Consider the following 27712-nt stretch of genomic DNA (forward strand, 5'->3'; position numbering starts at 1 on the left):
CCAGGGACTAGCAAGACGCCTCCCCTCCCTGAGCCTCAGGTGTCCTCAGCTGTAACATGCGAGGCTTGGGCAAGAGGGAGGCTCTTCTAGCTCTGCCTTTCTCGCTTAAGGCTCCTTCCCAGATCTGACCTTCGAAGGTCCAGCTCAGCTCTGGTATTAATTCTGTGGGAAAAGGTCGCTTGTCTCCATAAAATTTTACTAACCACCCCCCCCACAAAGAAACAACAAAAAGATATTCTAGATGCCTTCCCATATTTGAAGGGCTATCTTAATATCTGTTTAAGGCTTGCAAAGCACTCCGCCAACATTCTCTCATTTGTCCAAGACAATCTGAGTTAGGTGCTATTATTATCCCCATTTTACAGCTGCGGCAGTTGAGGCAGAGAACTGCCGTACCCAAGGGTCACACACCACTGAGGAGAGGCTGAGTCAGTGACTCCCAAGTCCTGTGCTCTATTTACTGTGCCACCGAGCTGCAAGCAAAGCTTGGATGACAACTTGTCAAGGATATCCTTGAGGGGGTTAGGAGTTTGATTAGTCTCTGAGGCCCTTACAAATCTGTAAAAGATTAGTGTCTACAGATACATGCTTGTATCTCTCCCAGTGCACCTAATGCTATTTGGTTAAGGTTAAAGACTCTCAATAAATACTAAGAAATACTTTTCTTCAAGTGCTGGGAAGAGGAAGGCCACGGGGCTGATGTGCTGAGTTTGTGGGAGAAATGAGGCGGTTGGGTAAAAGACCAAGTGTGCAGTTTGGGAAAAGACTAGTGGAGACATCAGTGGTACAGTAGAAAGGACCCTGGGCTTGGAGTCAATAAGCAGGGGTTTGAATCTCACCCAATCCATATACTAACTTCCCTGAACCTTATCTTTCTCACTTGTAAAATTGTACAACCCACCCTTTCCAAAGTGTTTTTGGTTTTTGGTGGAGTGTTTTGAAAACCTTAAAGCTCTATGGAAATTCGAGGAGTTGTTATTGGCTAAATCAGAAGAGATGCAACGAAGGCAAGGGTAAGGATAGATATGTGGACAGGACCCTTTTCAGGAAGGTTGTCCCTAGTGGAGATAGTGCCTGTTCCTCCTCTACCCATCCCCAGCCCTGTTTGCCAGCCATGAAAGCTCAGGTCAGCGCCCTGCCCCTACGGCCAGATTCCAGAACCACCCAGCCTTGAACCCAGTCAAAGTTTGCTCCTGTTTTGGACACAACTCCTGGATCCTGAGGTAAGAAAAAGCCTCATAGCCACGGGTTTCCAGCTTTGCTCTCGGGAGCCTTTATTGGTGTTTGTACATATCTGGCTTCCCGCTGGCCCTCAGCCTAGCCCCACTAATTGCGGCTGCAAGGGTAGTTGGTGTTGATCTTGCGGCAGTAGCAGAAGGCGTTAAAGAAGCGGCAGTAACAGGTGGCGCACGGGTCGCAGCAGGGAACCTGGTGACCCAGGCAGGACTCAAGAAGGCGAACACAGCGGCGTGGGGAGCGATCTTCGCGGCTCATCGGACCCGGCATCTGCCGAGAACCAAGAGGGGAGGGTTCTGATGCTCAGGCTACGATTCCAGTTTGGCAATGAACTCACTGCCCTCAAGTCCCCAAAGGATGCCCATGGTCACCATACATCACCCCTTGTGGAGCCTCCTCATATTTGGAGGGGAAGAGATAAAAAAGAGGCTCCAGTATTTCTAGGTTTTTCGTTGACACGGCAGGGAGCTCATCTAGTTAAAAACTTCCACTCCCCTCATTTCACAGCTGGGAAAACACCAACGGAAGGTAATTTACCCAAGGCAAAACAGCTAGTAAATTTCAAAGAGAAGATTACAACCCAGGGTGACCTCTGACTCGGTATTTTACCTGAAAACAGGTTTAGCTCTGAAATGCTGTGATTCTATGAAAAGGGCTACTGGAACATGAAGCATCCCTGTTCTCCCACTCCATCAACCTTTTCCCTTGTTAAAGATCTTTGCTCAAGTCTTGGTTTTGCTACTTAGAGATGTCTTTTCAGAAAACTCTTAAGATTTACAAAACACTTACCTGCATTAACATTTGTACCTTACAACAAAACTATGAGGTAGACATTACTGGATACAATTCAATTCAACAAGTATTAAATTATTAGGAACCTACTATATGCTTAGTAAATATGGGAGGAAGGATTTCAACCCAGTTCTCTCCTCACTTATTCCTCACTCTCACTTCCATTACACTGTATTTTCTCTTACTACCTGTGTGGAGTCAGGTGAGGTATTTAATCTCTCTGAGACTTAATTGGAGTACACCTAGTCTTTAATATCTTTTCCTAATCTAAGTCCAGTGACCTTAGGAGGAGAGAGACTGAAGAAACTAAGAGTTTTCTCCCTTCTGCCAGGGGCTTACTTCTTGTGACTTTCTTCCTTCCCTGCAGGAATACTCACCCCAGGTGCCAGAGCGTCAGGGTCTTGCAGAAGGGATTCTTCTGCCAGCTCTGATGCCATCTGCTCCAGTTCCGGCTGTATACCAGGGCCTGGCAGGTAGAGAAGAGGTGAAGGGAAGGCAGCCCCCTACCTAGTCCAGTCAAGCCCAGCCTACTAGAGGATCCCTGGAGTGGGAGATGGGGCAAAATTTAGGGAGAATAAAAAGGCGCATATGGGGGAGGATGCAGAATCCAGCCCCAGGAGAAAATGGGGATTAGTTCTTAAGGTTGGCTACAGTCCCTAATTCCAACATGATTCAGAGGAAAGAGTATTGGGTTTGGAGGCAGAGGGGACCTGTGTTCAATTCCTGACTATTCCACTTCACTACCTATTTAATTTTGGACAAGTGTGTTTTGTTCTCTGTAAAGAGTTTGACTATGATCTGAGGGAAAGGGGAAGATTCCTATCTTTGCTGGCTCTATGAGCCTCAGAAGAAAACCTTTGGTCCCTTGGTTGGCCATACTTCCTAGGTTTCAGTACTGACCTGAGAGTTCCAGAGATGCTGCAGGGGCTGAGTGCAGGAGCCCAGGGTAGAGAGCCTGACTTGACCTACTCAGTCTGGAGCCGATGGCCTCTGAGTATTGCTGAGTGGGCTGGGCACCCAGGGTAGTGAGCAATCCCTGCAGCATGGCCCAGCTCAGCAGCAAAGCATTGAACATCATCTGGCATAGACATCAGGAAAACATGGACTCATCCTGTGCTGCAGGGTCTCTAGTCTCATAGCTCTTACCATATCTCTAGTCTGCAGCACTTAGTCCCCCAGTACCCATTCCCTCATCCTTGTCACCTCCCAGACATTCACCTCATGCCACACCCTCCACTGTCCCCTGACCCTTACCCTGAGTGACAGTCTTCTCTCTTTGAAGAAGTCAGCACCCTTTCCCAACATAGACTCCCAGATAGCAATAATGGGGCTGGGTCCCAAAGCCCATTCCCTCCCCTATGAAGAATTTAAGAGGCTCAAGCCCGGGTGTCTCACCGCCTATGAATTTATCCTTGTCCCTTTCCTTGGAGATATCCTCTTCCAGCTGTCCTCCCAACAGTCCCCCTGTTTATATATCCAGACCTTAATGAAAAAGCAGGCCACATGACTACTTGGTGGGATGGGGGAATGGGGAGGGTCATCCCTGAGCCAAAGACATCGTTTCCTGAGGTCCCCACCCTCTCTGTCCCCAGCACTGGGGGTGGTATCCTAGGGTGGGCAATACAAGGGCTGGGGCTAGGGAGCTGCCCCCTTGGGATCTGAAGCAAAGGGGCCTCCTGCATCTCTGCTTTCAAAGCCCTGGGTGTCCTGAACCAGGGATAAGGGTTCAGCCAACTTGGGGTTCAGCCTAAAAACCTATGACAAAGAGGAAGCTGGGGTGCTCCACTCCTCCTTTTGATGAAAAGGGGGCGCTAGGCAAATAGGGAATGGTCATGTTTTTCTGGACTATAGAGCAAAGGGGTGGGGGGAGGGAGAGTGGGACTGGAAAGGGAGCAGGATAGTTAGTGAAATGGCAGCCATAGAAGTGATTAGGAGTAACAAGGCAGGTAAGCAGCAAAGAGCTTTTTAATTTGTGGTCACAGAGTTGTCCACCCACTCTCCATCGGAGCTTTGTAATCAAGGCCCTGTGCAGCCTATTCTATTTCCTCAGCTTCCAGGAAAACAGAATGAGAGAAAACTGACGTCCCACATGGGTAGAGAGAAAAACCTTGGAGGAAGGTAGGAGGAAAGGTTTGCCGAAGCACCAATTGTTTGCTAGGGAACACAGCCTGCTGCCATTCTCATTAACCACTAGCATGCTCCCCTGTCCCCCAAATCTAGCAGGTTTTCCTGGAAGCTAAGGAAATGGAAATAGAACAGGACATGCCACCCAGTGATTGAATATCCTGGAGCTGAGACCTGGCAACCCTAGATTAAAAAGCTTTCAGGGCTGCCTGCATCATTGCTGCTAATGGACCCTAACCATTTGTTTTTGGCCCTACCTTACCCACTCAGATCTTCTGAAGGGGGCCAGGGACCTGGGACCCTCTGAGCTTCCAAGATTGACCTCCTTCACTCAGAGATCCTTGGGATATAAAGGAGAGTCTCTCTGTACACAGGTTTGCACGTTCATGAAATGGGAACAATGCAAGAGAGTAGAGAGGCTGGGGCTATTTTTAGCCCCAAGAGAAATGGGAAAGAGAAATTGGGGAGTAGGATAAGAACGACATATGAGAGTTTGGATGCTTTTTCCAAAGGTCCTGGATTTTTTGGGACAGGCCTAATTTCAAATATTCAGTCCCATTATCTCTATGATATAATGAATATAGTATCTCTATGACTTAGATTAGAGAGGAGACTTAGATTTACATCCTAATACATCTTGGCAGTGACCACAGAAAGAGATACTACACTCAGAAATACTATAGTATTTCTATAGTAAATAGTAACTGGGGAAAAAATAACAAACTCATACAGGGGCAGCTAGGTGATGCAGTGGATAGAGCTCTGGGTCTGGAGTCAGAAAGACCCAAGTTCAAATTCTGCTTCATGAAACTTACTAGCTGTGTGACAGTGGTTAAATCACTTGCTCTCTTTTTACTTGTTTTATTCATCTGTAAAGTGGGGATAATAACAGCACAAAGCTTGTTCTCAAGATCAAATGAGATATCACTATCAAGTGTCTGGCGCATAGCAAGTATACTGTATAAATGTTAGTTATCATTATTAAGGGGGGTGATCAGGGGAACTACTGATTACTTTGAGAACTGCTCTGGAGACTGTGAGGCACTCTGAGAGCCCAATCCCTCTTTTTCATGTCATCATCCATTTTCATAAGCAGACTCACCAAATGCACATGCTTCTAGGTCTGAGCCCTCATTGGTCAGTCTCCCATTCCATGAAAATATGAAAAAGAAATACAAGTTAATTGGGAGGGGGGAGCGCTAGCAGCAGGGGAGTGGAGTGCTGGTAAAGACTTTATGTACACAAGTCCAAATTGAAACATTGTGCCTGGTTATCCCTATAACCCATGCATAGCACATCAGAAAAGGGGCAAGAAGAGAAAAGGGTGGAAAACTGAGCATTGATCTTTTTTTTTTTTTTTTTATAAATTTTTGTTCTGTGATTCCATATTTGCCACTTGCAGTATCAGAGAATTGCCTGGAGGCTCTGATAGGGATAGTGACTTTTCCATGGTCACTGCCAAGATATATCAGGATGTAAATCTAAGTCTCCTCTCCAATCTGTCATCCCCCTCCACATTGCTCTTCTGACTTTTTAGACTTTGCAGTCACCATGTCTCAACCACAATCTCTCCCTGGAACATCCAATGTTCCTTGTGGGCTTTTCATCCTGGAACATCTATTATTCTCTGTGACCTTCTAAATAGCATTAGAAAGACACTGCTGGAAAAACCTGGGAAGACATATATGAAGTGATGAAAAGTAAAGTGAGCAGACCTAGGAGAACATTGTACACAATAACAGCAACATTGTAACAATGATGAATTGTGAAAGTCTTAGCTTCTGTGATTGAAATGTTGATAGAAGACAATTCAAATTCCATATGAAAAATGCTCTCTACTCTCAGAGAGACAACTGATGAACTCTGAGTGCAGTTTTTTTAAATGTTTATTTATTTTTAGTTTTCAACATTCATTTCCACAAAATTTTGAGTTCTAAATTTTCTCCCCATCTCTCCCCTCCTCCCACCCCAAAATACCATGCATTCTGATTATCCCTTCCCCCAATCTGCCCTCCCTTCTATCACACCCCTCCCTTCCCTTATCCTCATCTTCTCTCTTTTCTTGTAGGGCAAGATGGATTTCTATACCCCATTACCTGTATTTCTTATTTCCCAGTTGCATACAAAAACAATTCTCAACATTCATTCCTAAAGCTTTAAGTTCCAATTTCTCTCCCTTCCTCCCTCTCTACCCATCCCCACTGAGAAGGCAAGCAATTCAATATAGGCTATATATGTGTAGTTTTGCAAAAGACTTCCTAATAGTCATGTTGCATAAGACTAACTGGTATTTCCTGCCCCCCATTTATTCTATTGTCTCTTTTGACCTTGTCCCTCCCCAAAAGTGTTTACTTCTAATTACTTCATCATCCCATTTGCCATCCCTTCTGTCATCCCCCACCACCCCACTTATCCCCTTCTCCCCTACTTTCCTGTAGTGTAAAATAAATTTTCATACCAGATTGAGTGTGCATGTTATTCCCTCCTTAAGCCAAATGTGATGAGAGTAAGCTTCACTTTTTTCCTGTCACCTCCCCTCTTTTCTCCTCCATTGAAAAAGCTTTTTATTGCCTCTTTTATGAGAGATAATTTGCCCCATTCCATTTCTCCCTTTCTCCTCCCAATATATTCCTCTCTCATCCTTTAATTTTATTTTTTTTAGATATCATCCCTTCCTATTCAACACAGCTTGTACTATCTGGCTATGTATATGCGTGTGTGTATGTGTGTGTGTAATCCCTCCAATTACCCAAATACTGAGAAAAACTTCAAGAGTTACAAATATTTTCTTTTCATGTAGGAATTTGGCTACAGTACTCCTACGAGTTTCTCTTTTCAGATCTCTTTCAGGAGGTGATCAGTGGATTCTTTCAATATTTATTTTACCCTCTGGTTCTAGAATATCAGGGCAGTTTTCCTTGATAATTTTATGAAAGATAATATCTAGGCTCTTTTCTGATCATGGCTTTCAGGCAGTTCCAAATTTTAAAGTTTAAATTGTTTAAATTGTCTCTCCTGGATCTATTGTCCAGGTCAGTTGTTTTTCCAATGAGATATTTCACATTGTCTTCATTTTTTTCATTCTTTTGGTTTTGTTTTGTAATTTCTTGGTTTCTCAACTTCTATGTGCTCCATTTTAATTTTTAAAGAACTATTTTCTTCAGTGAGCTTTTGAACCTTCTTTTCCACTTGGCTAATTCTGCTTTTTAAAGTATTCTCCTTCTTATTGACTTTTTGGACCTCTTTTGCCATTTGGGTTAGTCTATTTTTAAAGGTGTAATTTTCTTTTTTTTTTAATTTATTTATTTAACTTTTAACATTCATTTTAACAAAATTTTGGGTTCCAAATTTTCTCCCCTTTTGTCCCCTCCACCCCTCAAACACCAAGCATTCTAATTGCCCCTACGACCAATCTGCTCTCTCTTCTATCATCCCTCTCTGCCCTTGTCTCCATCTTCTCTTTTGTCCTGTAGGGCCAGATAACTTTCTATACCCCTTTACCTGTATTTCTTATTTCCTAGTGGCAAGAACATTACTTGACAGTTGTTCCTAAAACTTTGAGTTCCAACTTCTTTACCTCCCTCCCTCCCCACCCCTTCAAAGGTGTAATTTTCTTCAGCATTTTTGGGGGGTCTCCTTTAGCAAGCTGTTGACCTGCTTTTCATGATTTTCTTGCATTGCTCTCATTTCTCTTCCCAATTTTTCCTCCACCTCTCTTACTTGATTTTCAAAATCCTTTTTGAGCTCTCCTATAGCCTGAGACCATTGCATATTTATTTTGGAGGTTTTGGATGCAGAAGCCTTGACTTTTATGTCTTCCTCTGATGGTAAGCATTGTTCTTCCTCATCTGAAAGGATGGAAGAAAATACTTGTTCACCAAGAAAGTAGCCTTCTATAGTCTTATTTTTTTCCCCTGTTTTGGGCATTTTCCAAGCCAGTTACTTGACTTTTGAGTCCTTTGTCAAGAAGAGGATATACTCTGGGGACCTGTAAGTTCTCAGTTCCTCCAAAGTGGCACAATCAAGGGAGAGGAGTTTACTCCTCTCTTGGCCTCTGCTCTGGTCTGGGAGCAACTACAAACACTCTTTTCTGACCAGGATCTGTGAATAGAATTTTCTCTCTAGAGCCTCCGCCAGGCCAGGCAACACTCCTCCTCGCCTGAGGGCCACCAATCAGGGCTGAGATGTAGATCAGCTACACAATTCCCCTAGGGACTTTAGGCTGAGAGCTCCTAAAATGGACGTTGTGTGCAGCAACTGCTGTCACCCTGGGACCCCTGGTGCCAGACCGAGTTCCTTTCTCATGCGGGTGAAAGAGCTTTCTCACTGACCTTTGAAGTTGCCTTTGGTGTTTGTGGGTTGAAGGATCTGGGAACCACAGTTGCAGCTGAGGATTCCACCCCTGAGGCCTGCTCCAGTATTGTCCCTACTGGTGCTGTGTGGCCAAGGCTGGGCTGTACTCCACTCTGTACCTATTGCAATAGACCTTCCCTGTTGGCCTTCCAGGCTGCCTTGGGCTGGAAATCTCTTTCACTCTGTCGTTTTGTGGCTTCTGATGCTCTAGTAGTCACTGTTTAGAGTCATTTTTTACAGGTATTTTATGGGCTATGTGGGAGAGCTTCTACAGGTATGTCCTTCTACTCTACCATCTTGGCTCTGCCCCCTGGGTGCAGAGTTTTAACTTCTTTTATTTTTCTTGTTTTGTATGCGTTATTTTGCAAAATGGTTAATACAGAAATATGTTTTGCAAGACTTCACTTGTACAAGTGATATTATATTGCTTACCTTCTCAAGGGGTGAGGGAGGGGCAGGAGGTAGGGAGTGAATTTGAAACTTAAAGATTTTTTAAATAAATGTTTAAAAAAATTTTACATGTAAGGGAAATATTGAACAAAATATATAAATGTTTGTATGTGTATATATATATGTGTATGCATTATACACATAAGTGTATATGTGTATATGTATATATAAGAAGAGAGAGAGACTGCCTAAGCTTCAGTTGATTGAGTGATTTGAGAGGACTCTCTTGCTCATGCTCCATCAACAACATTTCAAGGTTTCGTTGGTCAAGAGTTGGATTGGACCTGATTACCTACCTGATGCCTCCAATAGCCAAGACCTATGTCTTGCAGCAGTGAACTGATGAAATGCCTACCTTATTTCTGTCAGGAAAAGGTGGTAAGGGACTTCAGCAGGAGTTCTAAAAAACTGGGCCTCTTCTATTAGCAAGTTGTGAATAATTTTCCAAATGATTTATCTACTGGCATTTACTGTGGTAGGGCCTGTGTTGTAAATAAATAGAGGTGTCCATATGATGGTTTTAAGCATAAGTTAGAATTCATACTAAAATAAAATTAAACATCATACACACTTTCAAAGAGGACTTCTTATATGTATGTTGTCTCCCGAATGAGACTGTGAGCTCCTTGAGAACAGGAATTGCTTTTTGACTTTTCTTGTATTGATTATGTTGGAATGCTCTCCAAAAAAAAAAAAAAATGTAGGGGGCAGAAAGAGGGATCTCCTTGGGCAGGGATGGAGAACCTTTGGCCTTGAGGCCACATGTGGCCCTCTAGGTCCTTGGGTGAGGCCTTTTGTCTGAGTCCAAGTTATATAGAATAAATCCTTTCATTAGGGGGATTTGTTTTGTGAAGTTTGGAATCGATCAAAGGGTCTCACTTGAGGACCTAGAGGGCCATATGTGACCTTGAAGCTGAAAGTTCCCCACCACTGTTTGACTGGGAAGGGGGAAGGGAGAGGTAGAATAGGGAAAATTTTCTCATATAAAAGAGACATATAAAGAAGAACTTTTACAATGGAAGGGGAAATAAGGAGGAGGTGGTAGCAGGCAAAACTTGAACCTCATTCTCATCAGAATTGGTTCAAAAAAGGAAGGATATATACACATTCAGTTATAATGAATATAAAATATTTTGACAGCAAATTTTTCTAATAAAGACCTCATTTCTCAAATATATACTGAGTATGGAACTGAGTAAAGTTTATAAATATGAAAGCCATTCCCCAAATGATAAATGCTCAAATTATATGAAAAGCCAGTTTTCAGAAAAAGGAATAAAATCTTTCTATAGATATTTAGGGGGTAAATGCTCTAAATCACTACTGATTAGAGAAATTCAAAATAAACAACTCTAAAGTACCACCTCAAACCTATCAGAAATGACAAATGCTGAAGAGAATGAGGGGAAAATAGGTACACTAATGAACTGATGGAATTGTGAACTCATCCAACAGTTTTGGAGAGCAGTTTGGAACTATGCAAAAAGAGCTATAAAACTATGCACACCCTTTGATCCAGCAATACCACTACTAGATCTGTATCCCAAAGAGATCAAAGAAAAAGGAAAAGGATCTATATGTACAAAAATATATGTAGCAGCTCTTTTTGTGGTGACAAAGAATTGGAAATCAAGGGTATGATCATCAATTGGGAAATGGCTTAGCAAGTTGTAGCAAATGATTATGATGGAGTATTACTGTGATGTGCGAAATGATGAGGGGATGGGTCTTAGAAAAACGTCGGCAGACATATGTGAATTGATGCAAAGTAAAGAGAGAAGAACCTAGAAATCGTTATGCATAGTAACAGTAATGTTGTGATGATCATCAACTGTGAAAGACTTGGCTATTCTGATCAACACAATGATCCAAGACAATTCTCAAGGACTCATGATTTTAAAAAATGCTATCCACCTCCAGAGAGAGAATTGATGAACTCTGAGTGCATACCGAAGTACAATTTTCTCACTTTCTTTATTTTTCTTGCTTTTGGAGGGAAATATGAGGGAGAGAATTTGGAACTCAAATTTAAAAATAAAAGAATGTTTGAAATAAATAATAAATATGAAAAAATTAAAGAGAAAAATAACATTGTCTAGGAACTCCCCTCTTAGATTGAGTGAGCAAGCGTATATAGAAGAAGCTAGGTGGGGTCATGGATGGAAAGCTGAACCTGCTGCTGTTTGGTCATTCACTCATGTCCCACTCTATGTGACCCCTGGGACTTTGTCCATGAGGTTTTTTGGGCACATTTTTCTGGAGTAGTTTGCCATTTCCTTCTCTAATGTGTCCCTGGAGTTAGGCAGACCTGAGTTCAAATATGACCTCAGACACTTACTTGCTGTGTGACACTGATCAAATCACTTAACCTCTCTGTCTGCCTCAGTGTTCTCATCTTTAAAATGAGAATAATAATAGCACCCACCTCCCAGAGTTGTTGTGAGGATCAAATGGGATAGTAATTGTAAAGCACTTAGCACAGTGCCTGGCATGTAGTAGGTATTATGTAAGTGTTAGTTATAATTATTATTAATTATTATTCCAGCCATGTAATCTTCTCTCAGGAGCTCTTCACTAAGGCTACACAAGGAAAAGCATATTTGCCTCTGGCATGTGCATCTGTTGCAAGTCTCCACCTATTGCTCTTTATTGGGGGAGGTGAGATGGCTTGACTCTAAAGAAGTAGAAGCAATGATGAAACAAGAATGCATGAAGTACATATTCTGTGCAGGCATTTTGCTAGGTGTGTGGATAGTTGCAAAGACAAAAAAGAAACAGGTCCTTCCCTCAAAAGGCTTATATTCTATTAAAGGAGATATGAATTGTAAACCATTTTGGAAAACAATTTGTAGCAGTGTTCCCAAAGTGCTGAAACTGTGCATTCCCTTTGACCCAGCTACACCTCTACTTGACCTATACCCTAAAAGGATCAAAGAAAGAAAAAAAAGACCCATATGTACAAAAATATTTAGAGCAGCTCTTTTTTGTCATAACCCCAAAATGGAAACCAAATTGGGTGGGGGGAAGGAATTAAGTCAACAAGCATTTATTAAATACCTACTATGTGCCAAGTACTGTGTAGCTAGATGGTACAGTGAATAGAGTGCCAGACCAGGAGTCAGGAAGATACGAGTTCAAATCCAGCTTCACATACTTACTAGTTGTGTGACCCTGGGCAAATTACTTAACCTTGTTTGCCTCAGTTTTTTCATCTGTAAAATGAGCTGGAGAAGGAAGTGGCAAACCACTCCAGTATCTTTGCTAAGAAAACCCTAAACGGGTTTTGAAATAACTGAATATGAAATAACTGAACAGTTAAGCTCTGAGGATACAAAGAAAGGCAAATGATATTCCATGCTCTCAAGAAGCTGATAAAACAGTGAACAAAACTAGGACAGTATATAATGACAGCAACATTATAGAGAAAAACAATTTGAAAGGTACTAGAACTCTGAATAATGCAATAATAAACCAGGAGTAGAGGACTGAAGATGAATCATAACATCCACTTCCTGCCAGAGAGCTGATGGGCTTAAAAATGCAGAATGAGACATATTCTCAGAGATGGCTAATGTGGAAATTTGTTTTGCCAGACTATATATATTTGTTATGAAGGTTGTGTTTTTGTTTTTCTTGTTTCTCATTCAACTGAGAGAAGGTGCGTTAGGACAAACACATTCTTTTTTAATATTTCATTTCCCCCCAATTAAATATATAAGCAGTTTTAACATTCTCTTTTCTTAGGTTTTGAGTTCCAAATTCTATCCCTCCCTCTCTTCCCTTCTGAGATGGTAAGCAATGTGACATAGGTATACATGTGTAATCATGTAAAACATTTCTGTATTCATCATTTTTTGCAAGAAGACTCCAACAAAAAAAGAAAAGGGAGAAAGGAAGGAAGGAAGGAAAGAAAGGAAGGAAGGAGGGAAGAAAGAAAGAAAAAGAAAGAAAGAAAAGGAAGGAAGGAAGGAAGAAAAAGAAAGAAAGAAAAGGAAGGATGGAAGGAAGGAAGAAAAAGAAAGAAAGAAAAGGAAGGAAGGAAGGAAGGAAGAAAAAGAAAGAAAGAAAAGGAAGGAAGGAAGGTCTATACTTGGTTTCCGCCATACTGTTTTCCAGTTTTCCCAGAAATTTTTGTCAAATAATGAGTTTTGGTCCCAAAAGTTTGGATCTTTGGATTTATCAAACACTGGATTACTACGGTCATTTACTACAATGTATTGTGAACTTATTCTATTCCACTGATTCACCACTGTATTTCTTAGCCGAACTAATTTCTTAGTTTTGATAATTACCACTTTATAATACAGTTTGAGATCTGGTGCAACAGGTAATAAATTCTCAAAAAAACAATTTTTAAAGAAAATCTAAAATAAAAATAAAGTTTGTTCCACAATAAGCAAGGATATGCTTATATATTACATATGTTCACTTTAAGATTATGATCATCAACTAGCTCTTACTAAAAATTTACCATATTTCAGATACTATGACAAGCACTGGGGAGACAAAGAGATAAAAACACAGTCCTTGTTCTCAAGGATCTCGCAATCTAATGGGCATTAGAACACACAAGTAATCATGAATATACAAGAGAAACATACATAAATACAAGAGTCTCAGAAGGAAGGCACAAGTGTTGTACATTACTCATATTTACAGACTTCTTTTGACATATCAACCAGGTATGCTGATTTTTTCCTTTGTTGTCTTAAAAATACTTTTTGTTATATGAGATGGTTCTCATGTGACCCATGAGAAGAGAAGGTTTAGGGAAGGAGCACAGGGGGAGCTATGGTAATATAAGAAAAATAAAAAAGCATCAATAAGACATATAAAATTTAATGTTGCATTATACTAATGGAGTACCAGAAAAGTTAATTTAAAAATCAACACTTAAATAAATGTTAAACTGTACAGCTTCTTCATAGTAACAGAAGGTAATAGACCATTATCCTAAATATATTAACAAGCATTTATTAGGCACTCACGAAATACTGTGTACTGGAGATACAAAGAAGGGCGCCAATAGTCCCTGTCCACATTCTAATGAACTAGACCCTAGACAAACAATGATGTATAGATAAGATATAGACAATATAAATTGGAAGTGATTTCAGAAAGAGATTTGAGAGAAACGTATCATATAAATATAGATGGATTGGCTTAGGACGTTAAGTCAAAATTTGCTTGAGATAAGAATAGATAACAATCTAGTGAGTATGGGATTTGGGTTATTCTTCTGACTTCTAGTTAGTGCTACTAGACATGGAGACGTAACGTATACATTGTAAATACTGGGTGGTCTATGACGTTCTAATAAATTTAATTGTCTCTTAGCTTCTTCAATATCACCTTAGATTGCTTCAACAAAGGTATCAATTGAAGTGAAGTTTTTCTGTAGCCTAATGTAGTTTGTGGTGACTGCACTGTCAAGTTTTTTTTATTTTTTAAATATTTAAAATTTTAAAGAAAACATTTAAAATGTCTTTAAATGTTTTATTTTTCCCAATTGCATGTAAAAATAACTTTTAGCATTCATTTTTTAAAATTGTGAGTTCCAAATTCTCTCCCTCTTTCTCTCTCTTACCCCCCTCATCGAGAAGACAAACTATTTGATATAGGTTATAGGTGTGGAGTCATGCGAAGTATATTTCCATATTGGTGATGCTGTGAAAGAAAACACAACCCCAAACAACAACAACAAGAAAAATGAAGTTTTCAAAAAGTTTGCTTTGCTGTGCTTTCAGACTCCATCAATTTTTTTTTTCCAAATGAACAAGTATTTGTTAAGGAGCTTCCTATGTACCTGGTACTGTGCTAAGCACTTTGGATACAAAAAAAGGTAAAGGATGGTTTCTGTCTTCAGATGAGCTCACAATCTAATGGGAGAACATGCAAACAACTACGTACAAATAAAACATATACAGGGATAAATGGGGGAGGGGATAATCTCAGAGGGAAGGCACAAATGTGAACTTATATCTATTTCTATTAAAAGAACATATTAATAATAAAAATCCAGAAAGACAATTAGCTTTAACTATTCTACATCACAGTTTTAACCAAAACCTTAATTTTAAAACAGAAAGGCATCAAATCCCACTGATCTGCCTTTCTCATTACATGCTTTTTCATCCCTTTTTCTTCACCTGATACTGTTTGATCAGGATTCTAAACCTTAGTCTTCTTTCTGTATATAGTCTAATAGTGTCTAAACCTGGAGCCAGGCAGCAAAATCTAAAGAGGATAGTGACCTTCTGCATGTAAGATATGCCTTCAATCATATAAACCAACCAATCACAACAGTCATATAACAAAGATACTAAAAAAGCAGAAAAAGAAACCAGTGGTAAAGAGTCCTGGAAAGAGTACTTTTTCAGGGGGCAGGGGGAGGAGGAAATTAACTGCCTAGATTACAAATGGAATATAGGTAGCCCACTGGGATCTAAGAATTGTGTTTGAGCATCACTGGCTGGCTGGTAATCACAGTCCTCTTGTGGCTTGCTGTGGGTCAGCTGCATGTTCATGGAGTTGTTTGGGAGATATTTCACAGTGTGGGAGGCATTAAGACTCACAGTCTGTGGTTTCATAGAATAGACCTCACTAGCATTATTTCCAAAGGTAGCCCCCAAGTCACTGGCAGGGTAGGGGTGCTGAAACATCTGGTGTTGATAGGCACCCTCTCCACCATTCTAGAACTGGTTATTCCAAGTCTGGTTGCTCCATACCGGAAGGTTTCCAGAAGAATTCATCATATAGTCCTGGTGAAATGGAGAGTAGAAGCTAATGTACTCCCCAAAAGCTGATCCATTCTGAACCACTCTCATACTGTTGCCATTCTTTGACTACATGGTGTCTTTCTGCCATCTTTTTGACTTTATTCTCTGGTTCTGAAACCAGGTCTTGACCTGTTTGTAAGTAAGTTTCAAATTCTCAGCCACGTTTCAGATCTGTTGTGGACTGAGGTATTTTTGCTTCACAAATCTATTGTTCAGTACATTTAGTTGAGCCTGAGAGAACACTGTCCTCATCTTAGGTTTTTTGACCAGGCTCTGATCTTCTTTCCCCTGATGGATCTTAGACTTGTTCTGGGAGGAAAGGTTATTTGAAGTCAGGATAGTGGCAGAGTCAGGAGTATCTTGAATAAACATATCCATGGATGAAGAAGAAGCAGGAGAAATTTCTGTGTTTGGCTGGAGCTTTTCCAGACTTTGGAAATTAAAGTAAGAGTTTGGGGAGGTAAATGGCTCTGGCTGGGACGGGAGACCCAGGTGTTGTAAGGGCAGCTGGCATCGCCTTCGCGCTGGCAGGATTGGCATGGCTGCGAGTGTGAAGTGGACATCATGTTTTAGGAAAGATGCTGTACAGATGGGGTCTAACGTGGGCAGTCACAATAAGTCCAGGAGCAAAAGCCTTGAGTGTATGCTAGGCAAAGTGCATAGCAAAGTATGAAATGCTCTACAAATGCAAAATTGTCTTTCAGTTAAGAACTGGAAAAGAGACTCCAAAATGAAGAATGTGGGGTCTGACCAAGGGATACCAGCCTAAACAGGAGGGTGTCCATCATTTTTTTCTCTGGAGATGGAGAGGATTTTTCAGCATGAATCCTTTGGAACTAATTGTCTTGGCTCACTTTATTGTTGAGAATAGCTAAGTCACTCACAGTTGATCTTTGTACAATACTGCTCTTACTGTGTACACTCTTCTTCTGGTTCTGCTTTCTTCACTGTGCATCAGTTCATGTAAGTGCTTCTAGGTTTTTCTTCATCCTACTTGTCATTTCTTATAGCACAATAGTGTCCCATCACAATCGTATATCACAACTTGTTTAGCTATTCCCTAATTAATGGGCATCACCTCAATTTCCAATTCTTTGCCACCACAAAAAGAGTTGCTATAAACATTTTTGTGCATAAAGGTCCTTTTCCCTTTTAAAGAAAATTATTTGAGGTATAGAGCTAATAGTGGTATTGCTGGATCAAAGGATATATGCAGTTTTATAGCCCTTTGGGCATAGTTTCAAATTGTTCTCCAGAATGGTTGAATCACTTTACAACTCCATCAACAATGCTTTAGTGTCCCAATTTTTTCTCATCCCCTCTAACATTTGTCATTTTCCCTTTATTATATTAGCCAACCTGAGAGGTGTGAGGGGGTACCTCAGATTGTTCTAATTTGCATTTCTCTCATCAGTAGTGATTTAAAGCATTTTTTCATATGACTATAGAAAGCTTTGATTTCTTCCTTTGAAAACTGTCTTTTCATATTCTTTAATCATTTGTCAATTGGAAAATGATTTAATTTTATAAATTTGACTCAGTTCTCTTTATATCTGAGAAATGAGGCCTTTATCAGAGAAACTTACTGTAAGCATTTTTCCACATTTACTATTACTGTGTGTTTTAGTCTATCCTATTTCCCCCATTTATCTTTCTCTCTCTTTCTCCTTTCACCCTATCCCTCCTCCAAAATGTTTTCTTTCTCACCACCAACTTCCTAAAATCTTCCCTCCCTTCTATCAGCACCACCCTCTTTCTCTTATCCTCTTGCCTTCATACTTCCCTGGAGTGTAAGATAGATTTCTATATCCAATTGAGTGTGTGTTATTCCATTTTTGAGGCAATTGAAATGAGAATAAGGTTAAAGCATTGTCTGTTCCCCACCCCCACCTCCTGCCCACCAATTTCCCCTCAAATGTAAAAGCTCTTTTGTGTCTCTTTTACATGAGATAAGTTAACCTGTCCTGCCTCTCCCTTACCCCTTTTCCCAGTGAATCCCTCTTTCTCACCACTTAATTTTATTTTTTTTAGATATCATCCCATCATACTCAACTCACACCCATGCCTCTGTCTATGCATACTCCTAACTGTCCTAATAATAAGAAAGTTCTTCGGAGCTCCATGTATTATTTTCCTAGGTAGGAATGTAAACAGTTTAACTTTATGGAATCTCTTATGATTTCTCTTTGCTATTTCCTTTTCATGCTTCTCTTGAGTCTTCTGTTTGCATATCAAATTTTCTAGTCAGCTCTGGTCTTTTCATCAGGAATACTTGAAACACCTTTATTTAATTAAATATTCATTTTTTCCCCTTGAAGGATTATCCTTAGTTTCACTGTAGGTGATTCTTGGTTGTAATCCTAGATCCTTTGCCTTACAAAATATCATATTCCAAGCCCTCCACTCCTTTAATATGGAACCTGCTAACTCTTGTGTGATCCTGACTGTGACTTCACAATACGTAAATTGTTTCTTTCTGATTATTTCAAGTATTTTCTCTTTGACTTGGGAGCTCTGGAATTTGGCTGTAATATTTCTGGGAGTTTTCATTTTGGGATTGTTGGGGTGTAAGCTCCGTTCTCACGTGAATGGTTTTGGGCAGTAAAAATGAGGGCTTCTTGATTATGAGCTCTCATGAGGCCCCCCAGGGAACAGCTGGGAATTGAGGAGTGAGACTTGAGCTTTCTTGTTTCTCCACCTCTTCTCAGTGGAAACTTGCTGGGGAGAACATCCCACCCTTGAGATTGGTCCGTGGTCTGAGCACACCTTTTTGTTGATTAGCTAAGGGGCTGAGAGCATGCATGGTATCCACGTGAGAACAGCTGGGAGAGCTTAAGTAGGGGAAGGAAAGCCTGAGGGGAGTTCCCTCCAGGGGTCCCCCCCTCTTCCACCCCTGTCCTCTCGGCGTGTGATCCTTGCTCCTTAAGGAGGAGGAGGGTCCCTTTCTCCTGGGGAAGAACTCACCTGTATATGGACATGTAACCAAGACCCTGAATAAAGCCTAACCCTTGTTTGACTCTGGAAAGTCTCTTCTCTCCATACGTTTATCCGGCTGGCCACTGAAGACCTGGACTAAGGTAAGAAGACTTGGGCAGCCCACAGCAATTCGGCCGGGACATGGGATCTCTTTCAGGAAGTGATCAGTGGATTCTTTCAGGATCTAAGATATTAGAGCAGTTTTCCTTGATAATTTCTTGAAATATGATATTTAGGCTCTTTCTTTGATCACAACTTTTCAGGTAGTCCAATAATTTCTCCCCCAAAAAACAGCTACAACTAAGTGCAGATATATTTCTCTATAGTTATAGATATTTACATATATATATATAGACATATACTTTCCCAAACAAATTCTACTCCTGATATTTGTTTGTATTTGTGCATCTCTTGTTCCTTATCCCTCCTGCCTTCTCTACTTTACTTCTACCTGCTCTCCTATTACTTGTATACCTCTTTCCAATGATCCCTCCCCTATTCTCTCATTCCCATAACTCTAAGTACCCTTCTATAGCTCCCTATAACCTATTCCCTCATCCTCCCCTCTAAAGATTCCTCCCTTGTCCTCTCCCCCTGCCTATCCCCATTTTATTTCTTCTGAATTTAGAAGACTTTTATACTCTTCTAAATATATGTATATTGTTCCCTTTTAAATCCATTCCCATTGAAAGTATGTTACCAGCCCTCTTCCCTCATCTAATTCCTCTATATCAATGCTTCCTCTTGCATCTCAAACGTATAAAATAATTACTCTTTTTAGCTGTTTCTAGATGGTTTTACTTTTTAAATTCATGTCATACTCAGGTTTGCCCCAGTCTTTCTTATGAGCTACCCAATTATTAATAAGATCTTAGATATGCTTTGCATTTACATATATAAAAAGTAAATGGTCTGTCCTTAATGAACACTTTGTAATCAGTTTTTGATATGTACTGTATGTCTCTCTTGGCTCTTGTATGTCAAATCCTCTATTATGTTCAGGTTTTTTTTTTTTTAACAAAATCTTGAAAGTCTGACAGTTAATCAAATGTCCATTTTTTTTCTTTCAAGATTATGTTTAACTTTGTTGGATATGATATTTTTGGCTGGAGCCCCAATTCTTTCGCTTTTCAGTATATAGTGTTCCAAGACCTCTGGTCACTTAATGTGTCTGCTGCTAGATCTTCTGTAATTCTAATTGTGACACCATCATATTTAAATTGTTTTATTGTTGTTTTTAATATTTTGTCCTTGGGGTTTTGTAATTTGACTATTAATATTCCTATGAGTTTTCCTAATAGGATTTCTTTTAAGTGATGATTGATAGATTTCTTTCTATTCCTACTTTCCCTCCCTGTTTCAGTGCTTCAGGACAATTTTCTTTAATTATTTCTTGTATTATTGTATCAAGATTATTTTTTTTGATCATAGCTTTAAATTAGTCCCATTATTTTTATGTTTTCTCTTCTTGATCTATTATTCTCCAGACGTTTCATTTTTCTTATAAAATGTTTCACTTTCTCTTCTATTTTTTAATTATTCATATTTTTAAAAAATTATTTCTTGATCTCTTATAATTTCACTGGCTTTATCTTGCCCAGTACTAATTTTCTAGCTGTCATTTTCTTCCTTAAGATTCTGGGTCTTCTGGGTGGAGCCAAGATGGTGGAGTAGAAAGACACACATACGCAGGCTCTCCCCACACAGCCCATAAAATGCCTGTAGAGAGGAACTCTCAACAAATTTTGGAGCAGCAGAAGTGGAGAACAACAGAGTGGAGGAGATTTCCAGCCCAGGGTGACCTGAAAGGCCCACAGGAAACGTCTGTTGCACCAGATGCAGAGTGGAGCACGGAGCCCAGCCCAGCTGGGTGTAGCAGGTTCCCCGAACAGCCCTGGGGGTAGAATCTCCAGTCGCGGAATCCCCAGTCCCAATAGCAGTGGATTCGCAGATCCCTCAACCCACAGGTGCCAAAGATCAGTGATGGGGTTTTTTCAGGTATCTGGGAAGGGAGAAGGGCCTTCCCATAGCTCCAGCCTCAGGCAGCAGCCCGCAGAAGCCACATCTGGTAGGCAGCAGCAGTTCTCACAGCAGCCCCTACAGCAGCCCGAGATCATTGCTAGATCGTAAAAACCCCTGGGGGCACTGAGGGAGCTGGTCTTTGTCTCGAACTGAATGGTGGCCCTGCCCCCACAGCTTGACTGAATTCCACCTCCCCAGTGCTAGCTTGGTGGAACTGGGATTAGGTGCATGTGGAGAGGAAACTCTACTAAGATTCTGGCCACAAAAATCTTTCCCTGGGCCCAGACCAGTACACCCTTGATTGTGCCACCTTAGAGGAACTGATATCTTACAGGTCCCCAGAGTATACCCCTCTTGACAAAGGAACCAAAAGTCAAATAACTGGTTGGGAAAATGCCCAAAAAAGGGGGAAAAAATAAGACCATAGAAGATTCTGGGTCTTCTTTTCTAATTGGTTAACTTTCCTTTCTAATTGGTTAATTTTCTTGATTTTGCTGAAATTTTTTTTTTTAGCTTTTCCTCCATCTCTTCATTTGATTTTTAAAGTATTTTTCAAAGATCTTCTATGAATTCTTTTGGGACAGGTCACCATTTAGCGTTATTCTTTGGGTAGAGGGGCATTTCTTTACTGTAATATCCTCCTCTGAAGATGAACCCAAGTCTTCTCTAGCAAAAATTCTTAAATTATCTCTCCTTTATCTATTTTCAAGGTCAGTTGTTTTTCTGATGAGATATTTCATATTTTCTTCTATTTTTTCATTCTTTTGACCTTGTTTTATTATTTCTTGATCTCTCATGGAGTCATTAGCTTCCATTTGCCCAATTCTAACTTTTAAGGAATTATTTTCTTCAGTGAGATTTTGTACCTCTTTTTCCATTTGAACAATTCTGCTTTTAAAGGAGTTCTTTTCTTCAGTAAATTTTTGTGCCTCTTTAACCATTAGGCCAATTCTGTTTTTTAAGGTGTTATTTTTTTCAGTACTTTTTGTGCCTCTTTTACTAAGCTGTTAATTCTCTTTTCATAGTTTTCTTACATCCCTCTCACTTTTTCCTCAATTTTTCCTCTATTACTTCTATCTCTTTCATTAACTCTTCCAGGAATTCTTGTTGAGATTACATCCAATTAACATTTTTCTTTATGGGTTTGCTTGTAGCTGTTTTCATTTGATATCTTCTGAGTTTGTCTTGTTATTCCCTGCCACCATAGTAGCTTTATATGGTCAAATTCTTTTTTTGTTTGTTTTTTGCTCATTTTCCAAACCTATTTCTTGACTTTCAACTTTATGTTAAAGTTGAGCTCTGCTCACTTGGGGGTAGGAAGGCACTGTTTTAAGCTTCAGATATTTTCATGCTACTGTTTTCAGAGCTAGTTCTGGGGATCTACAAGTTTTTGTTGCTTCCAAGGTGGTATGATGCTGGGAAAGGTGTGATCACTGCTTGCCTGGTCTGCACTCTGGTCTTTAACCAAGAAGGGCTCCTGGTCCCCTGCAGCTATAAGCATTAGCACTCTCTTTGCTTTGAGATGGTGACCAGGGTCCTTAGTCCCTTGTGACCAACGCCCAGCGTTCTTCACCTCCCTGGAACAGTGACCTAGAACTGTGTGTATGCAATAGAGTTGTCAATCGATGTCAGTTGAACTCAGTGTCAGCAAAAGGTACCCTGTAGTCTCTTTCTGATCACTTGTCCAATGCCCTTACAGTCTCTGAGCTGAGAGCTCCTGAAGCTGCTGTGGCTACTGTTGCTGCCACTGCATGTATGGACTCTGAACAGGCCTCCACCCCACTACAATGAACTTTTTCTGTTGACACTCTAAGCCTTCTTAGGCTAAACAAAGTCTCACCTGACATTTTGTTGGCTCTGCTGCTCCAAAATTTGATTTAGAGTGTTATTTTTAAAGTTGTTTGAATGGGTATATTGAGAGAGTTCATCTGGGTTGCTTCTATTCCACCATCTTGACTCTGCTTCACATGTTTCCTACTTAAGACTCAATTCTATTGTACCTAGGGATGCTGTATGCATTTCTAGGAGAGTGCACCCAAATTTATGGTGGGGAAGTGGGGAATGGGAGCTATTGGTCTCACTGTGCTAAGAGCTAATTATGTTGATTGGCTGCTGTTAATGGGAAGCACATCAGTGGGGGCTTATGAGCTATATGTAGTTTGCAGGTACCTATCCACTGGTAGCACTTGGATCTTGAGGTAGTAGCCACCCTTCAAAGAGTAGATGAGAGTTGTATAACAATAATGATAATCATTATTCCTATATAATTGTTTAAGGTTTATAAAACAATTTCCTTCTAACAATCTTGTCAGGAGTAGAACTATTATTATCCCCATTATCACAAAATTGGCAAGTAAGTAAAATGACTTTCAAAAAGTCACATAGTCAATTTAAGTGTTAGAGTGGGAATTTGAGCACAGGTTTCCTGATTCCAAATCCAATGCTTATCCCAAAATATGACACTGCTTCTCAAGATGGTGCTGTGGTTTGGTAAGTTAGAAAAAAAAGGAAAATAAGATGATTAGTCATGAAGCTGGATGATAGACCTGTGTTTCAAGCCAACGAGCACTGATTAAGTACCTACTTAGCTGCTACGTATGCCTAGCAAGCCATTCCAGTATCTTTGTCGAGAAAATCGTAAATGAGGTCATGAAGAGTCAGACACAACTGAAATGATGCAGTAACAACAAAGACATGTTACATTGGTGTTGGTTCAAACTTTCTGATTCCTTGCTGAACACATAATAAATGTGGACATTCTCAATGAGATGGTCTGTCCTACTACATTTTTTTTCTGTTTCCTTCTAGAGATGATGAGCTTCTACAACAGCCCCAAATGCTTGCTGGTACTTATTATAAAAAATATGAACAAAAGAAGGAAGCAGCTCAGTAAAAACCAGTATCGTGATTGATGAATCTGTCTGATAGTAGATGCTGTGCTCCATACCAGTCTTTGTATACCTTACACCATCTCCTCTTCTACATCTCCAGACTCTTCAATCCAGTGACACTGACCTCCTTGCCATTCCTCACACAGGACACTCCATGTTTCAACTCTGAAATTCCCTCTTCGTCTCTGCCTCCTACTGCCCCGACTTCCTTCAAGACCTAGATAATATATGACCTTCTGCAGGAAGTTTTTCCCAATTTGCCTTACTCCTAGCACTTCCCCTCTATAGATTCTCTCTAATTTATCTTGTATGTAGCTTGTTTGTACATAGTTATCTCCCACGCTAAACTGAGCTCCTTGAGAGCAAGACTTACCTTTTGCCTTTCTTTGTATCATTAGTGCTTAGCACGGTGCCTGGCAAATAGCAAACACTTCATAAATGTTTATCGACTGGCTGACTGACACACCAGCACTCTACTCTCCAGGTAAAGAAGGTAGAGAAATAGAGCTGACTATTCTTAAACAGTTAGGGGACTCTAATTGGGTGGGACTAGAACTCAGGAGATCAAAAGAAGGGGCCAAGCTTGAGTTCCTGAACAGATAAGTCAGTGTTGCCAAGATGTTTGGGCATCTCCATTTCCCCCTGCCCATGAATTACTCAGTATCTCTCCTCATAAGTTACCCATGCCAACATTGATAACTCTCTGAATGAGTCTGCCTAAGGTTGCCCCAAGAAAATGTTTTCTTCTTGTTGAAGGGTTAAGAATGATAACTCTTCAAGTATTTTTAAAAAAAGGTCACCAAAACCTTGTTAGATGACTGAACTTTGGGGGACTGAAATATAGCCCCACCTCTAGCTCTTCTTTCACTGGAAAGGTATGTGACTCATGGTAGGGGTGGAGAGATCCTATGAGGAGAGTAACCAAAGGGAGAGGAATGATCAGTGGGAAAAGAGTATTACCACAGAGGAGAATGACTAATAGGGAAGTGGCTGTTGTAAGCAGGCATGCCCTATGAGAAGAGTGATCAGTGGATGGGGAGTAATCAAAGGAAGGGGAGGGTCCTGTGGAAGAGAGTGACTAATAGGAGTTATCCAAGAGAAAAGAATGACGAAAGACAGGAGTCCTGTGCTGAATTTTCTAGGTCTCCAAGGGATACTCACCTTGTGTCTAGGAGAACAGAAAGGGGTAGAGGGAAAGCAGTCTCTTTCCTAGAAATGAAAACTGTATGGTCAGGACATTCTGGGCAGAAGTGAAATCTCTATAGTTGAGTGTAGGCTGTGGAACAGGAGAACAAGACTGGAAGTCAGAAAATCCCCTAGTGACCCAGAGTGGAGGCTGGGACTGAAACATCTCCATTACTCGAAATTCAACTTTCCTTTCTATGTGTATGAATTTTCTTTTTATCCTAAACTTAACAAACATCAAATACAATGAACATTTCCCTATACATAGTAGAATAGAAAAAAAGCATTGTACATGAAACTGTGAATGACAGTTAGGTAAAACTGGTTTTTCTTTTTAAGTATATAATAAATTCAACATGCAATGAACTTTCAAAATTGTTCTGCTTCTTTGTGATTTCTTCTGTTCTCTTCTTTGCATTAAAAAAAATTTCAATGGTTCTTTCTCCTTTCTTTACTTATTCTTTCTGTAACGTGCTCTGGAGATACTCTCCCAACCACTCTCTTTACTAGCAGGGTGGATTCTGATAATATTTCATATAAATTTTGGACTTTAATAAGGGCCAAAGATTGAATTAAGAAGGGTCTGGGCCTAATAGTATCCATTATTGTCTTAAGTAAACTCAGAAAATGCCTTTTGTCAGCAAAGCAGATAGGACTGATTTAGTAACTTCCTTAGGAGACCCTTCTCCTGGCTTCTTAGTGATAAGGAAAAACACAGATGTCCTGGGTTGTAATTTCAACTTTGTCAACTCTGTTAAGATACCCTTTCTGGTGTCCACAACTTCAAGGGCCTGTTTAGGACAGGATGTCTGTCACCAGAGGAATGGGATTTTCTCCTTATCTTATGTCACAGAGACATATGCTACAGAGAGGAAATTTACACAGCTTGGGATCATAAAACTCAACTGACATTGCTTTGTTAATTGTTTTGTCTTACTAAATTTACAATGTATCCAACTAAGAGAGTTCCTTTCTCATGGTAAAATGTATATAAGCCAGAAGATTTCTGTACCAGCCAGCCAGATTTGATCCTGGCTCTGAAGCACTATGTAACTGTTACCTTTATGGGGATTTGTTTAATTAGTTAAATCATAAAATGTGTGCACTTAGCCTGTGTCTTTTCTTTAACCAAGTTTTCAGGTCAACAATTCCCACAGTCCATCTCCCTGTCCTGGGTCTAAGGGGTAACCCAGTGGAGGGACTTTTCTAATGCAATAGTTCACAAGCCCCTACTCAGGTGCTTTTTCCTCAACAATTATCTATCGATATTTAAATAGCTTTTAGAAAGGTATGTTTACTGGGTTCATATAATAAGAACATTTGGTATAAAACATCTCCCAATGGGGCTTTGGAGATTTTTTTTACACATAGAAAAGTGTTATTCCTGACATTCTGACAAGCAAGAAGAGATCACATGCTCCTGGGCAGACCTTAGGCAGACCCATCGAGCAAGTGAACAATATGGAGTGAATGGCTTCTGAGGTTCCTGCCAACTCGAACTCAAACGCAGGTCCTCTGACTCCAAATTCAGTGTTTTTTCTAGAATGCCACAAAGACTCTTATAAAACCATACTCTAAAGCTGTTGGGAGTGGGGGTGGCTCCTTCTGCCCTGACCACTGCATCCAGACTTTGCCTGGCCTCTAATCTCAACACCCTCATTCCACTGGTTTAGGAAGAGCATTCCTTCTTCCTTCCCTTTTCCCACCGCTATCTATGCTCTGTGCCTCTGAAAAAAGCCTATCTCCCCTGTCTCCTCTATCCCCATCATGGTTAACACATTCTCCCACAGACTTTCATTGAGGAAATCCTGCTTAGACTTTCAGCTTCTCATTTCCCAAATCTCTCACTGTTTTACCAAAAAGACGTTAAGGTCCTCTACTGACAAAATATCCAGGGCCTGCCTTCTTGGGCCTCATTGATCAGGCTCTTCCATGTCTCCTTCAAAGAGGTGACTTCTTAGCTCCCACTAGCCAAGTTCTACATTAGTTACTATTTATATCCAAGCAATGCAAGTACACACTCCCTTCAGGTTTCTCACAGTCTAGTTTGGAAGCCTAGACACACAAGTATGAAAAGGTAAATAACAATTCAAGGCAATATAAACTGCTTTAGATCCTGGGTCTTCTGCATGTGACATCTAGGACCTTGGTAAAAATAATTTCCTTCCCCTTGGTTTCAGTTTCCTGAGACTCAGGGGCACAGACAAATAGAACTCTTACATCCTTTGGGTGTAGAGGTGTTAAGGGAGGATTAGTACCTCTCGTGTGAGGGCTGCTCATTCACCTTTGGTGTCCACTTAATTCACTCAACTCTTACCTGCAGCTCCAAGAAGGTATAACATGCCCCCTGGCCGCACCCTGGAAAAACTGCCTCAGCAGAGGGGCTAAACCAGGTTGAGGGTAACTGACAGACCTCACACTTGTTGTTGATTTGGGGGGGTATCTTCCCCAAGCACATGAAGACTTTCACCTGTGGAATGGGCTGATGGGAACAATTTGTTCCAATAGTCATGAAGGCAGCTGAAGGAAGTGTTGTGAACTTAGAGCCTGGTCAGACATCAAAGATCCAAAGTCATCCATGGCATCCCAGGCCATCGCCAGTCAACTTGACTTTTGTCCTGCTGCTGGACTTCTCAGTGACTCAGGAGAAGAGAGTGAGGCTGATGACTTTACGCAACTCTGCCTCTCTTAAATGCAATTTGCTCGCAAGCCAGGACATCACCTTGTGATGTCACTGGTCCTCTTTGAAAATGAAGGATGAACAACAGGGGTTCCTCATTTATAAAATGGAAGAGTTAGCCTGAAATGGTTTTTGACTTCCCTGCTAGAAGGGAACAGTATGGTTTGTAGGGCCCTTCCAGCCCTGACATTCTATGGGGCTTGGAGTAAGGGATAGGCCTAGGC

At 40.6% G+C, this 27712-nt stretch overlaps 1 protein-coding gene and 1 pseudogene across 1 annotated transcript; both read right to left on the minus strand.

Moving 5' to 3' along the window:
• Nucleotides 1-1249: 1249 nt before the first annotated feature.
• On the minus strand, nucleotides 1250-27432 carry AGRP (agouti related neuropeptide). The gene is made up of 7 exons (XM_072636057.1): nucleotides 27126-27432; nucleotides 24785-24832; nucleotides 5255-5295; nucleotides 3424-3510; nucleotides 2929-3106; nucleotides 2406-2494; nucleotides 1250-1506 (listed from the first exon to the last, which is right to left on the minus strand). Exons 5-7 carry the CDS (start codon nucleotides 3104-3106, stop codon nucleotides 1327-1329), a joined length of 447 nt encoding a protein of 148 aa, XP_072492158.1. The 5' UTR covers nucleotides 3424-3510; nucleotides 5255-5295; nucleotides 24785-24832; nucleotides 27126-27432; the 3' UTR covers nucleotides 1250-1326.
• Nucleotides 15369-16300, minus strand: LOC140519922 (putative homeobox protein NANOG2; annotated as a pseudogene).
• Nucleotides 27433-27712: the final 280 nt, after the last annotated feature.

This window comes from Notamacropus eugenii, chromosome 1, assembly GCF_028372415.1.
Source record: "Notamacropus eugenii isolate mMacEug1 chromosome 1, mMacEug1.pri_v2, whole genome shotgun sequence".
NCBI classification, from domain to species: domain Eukaryota; kingdom Metazoa; phylum Chordata; class Mammalia; order Diprotodontia; family Macropodidae; genus Notamacropus; species Notamacropus eugenii.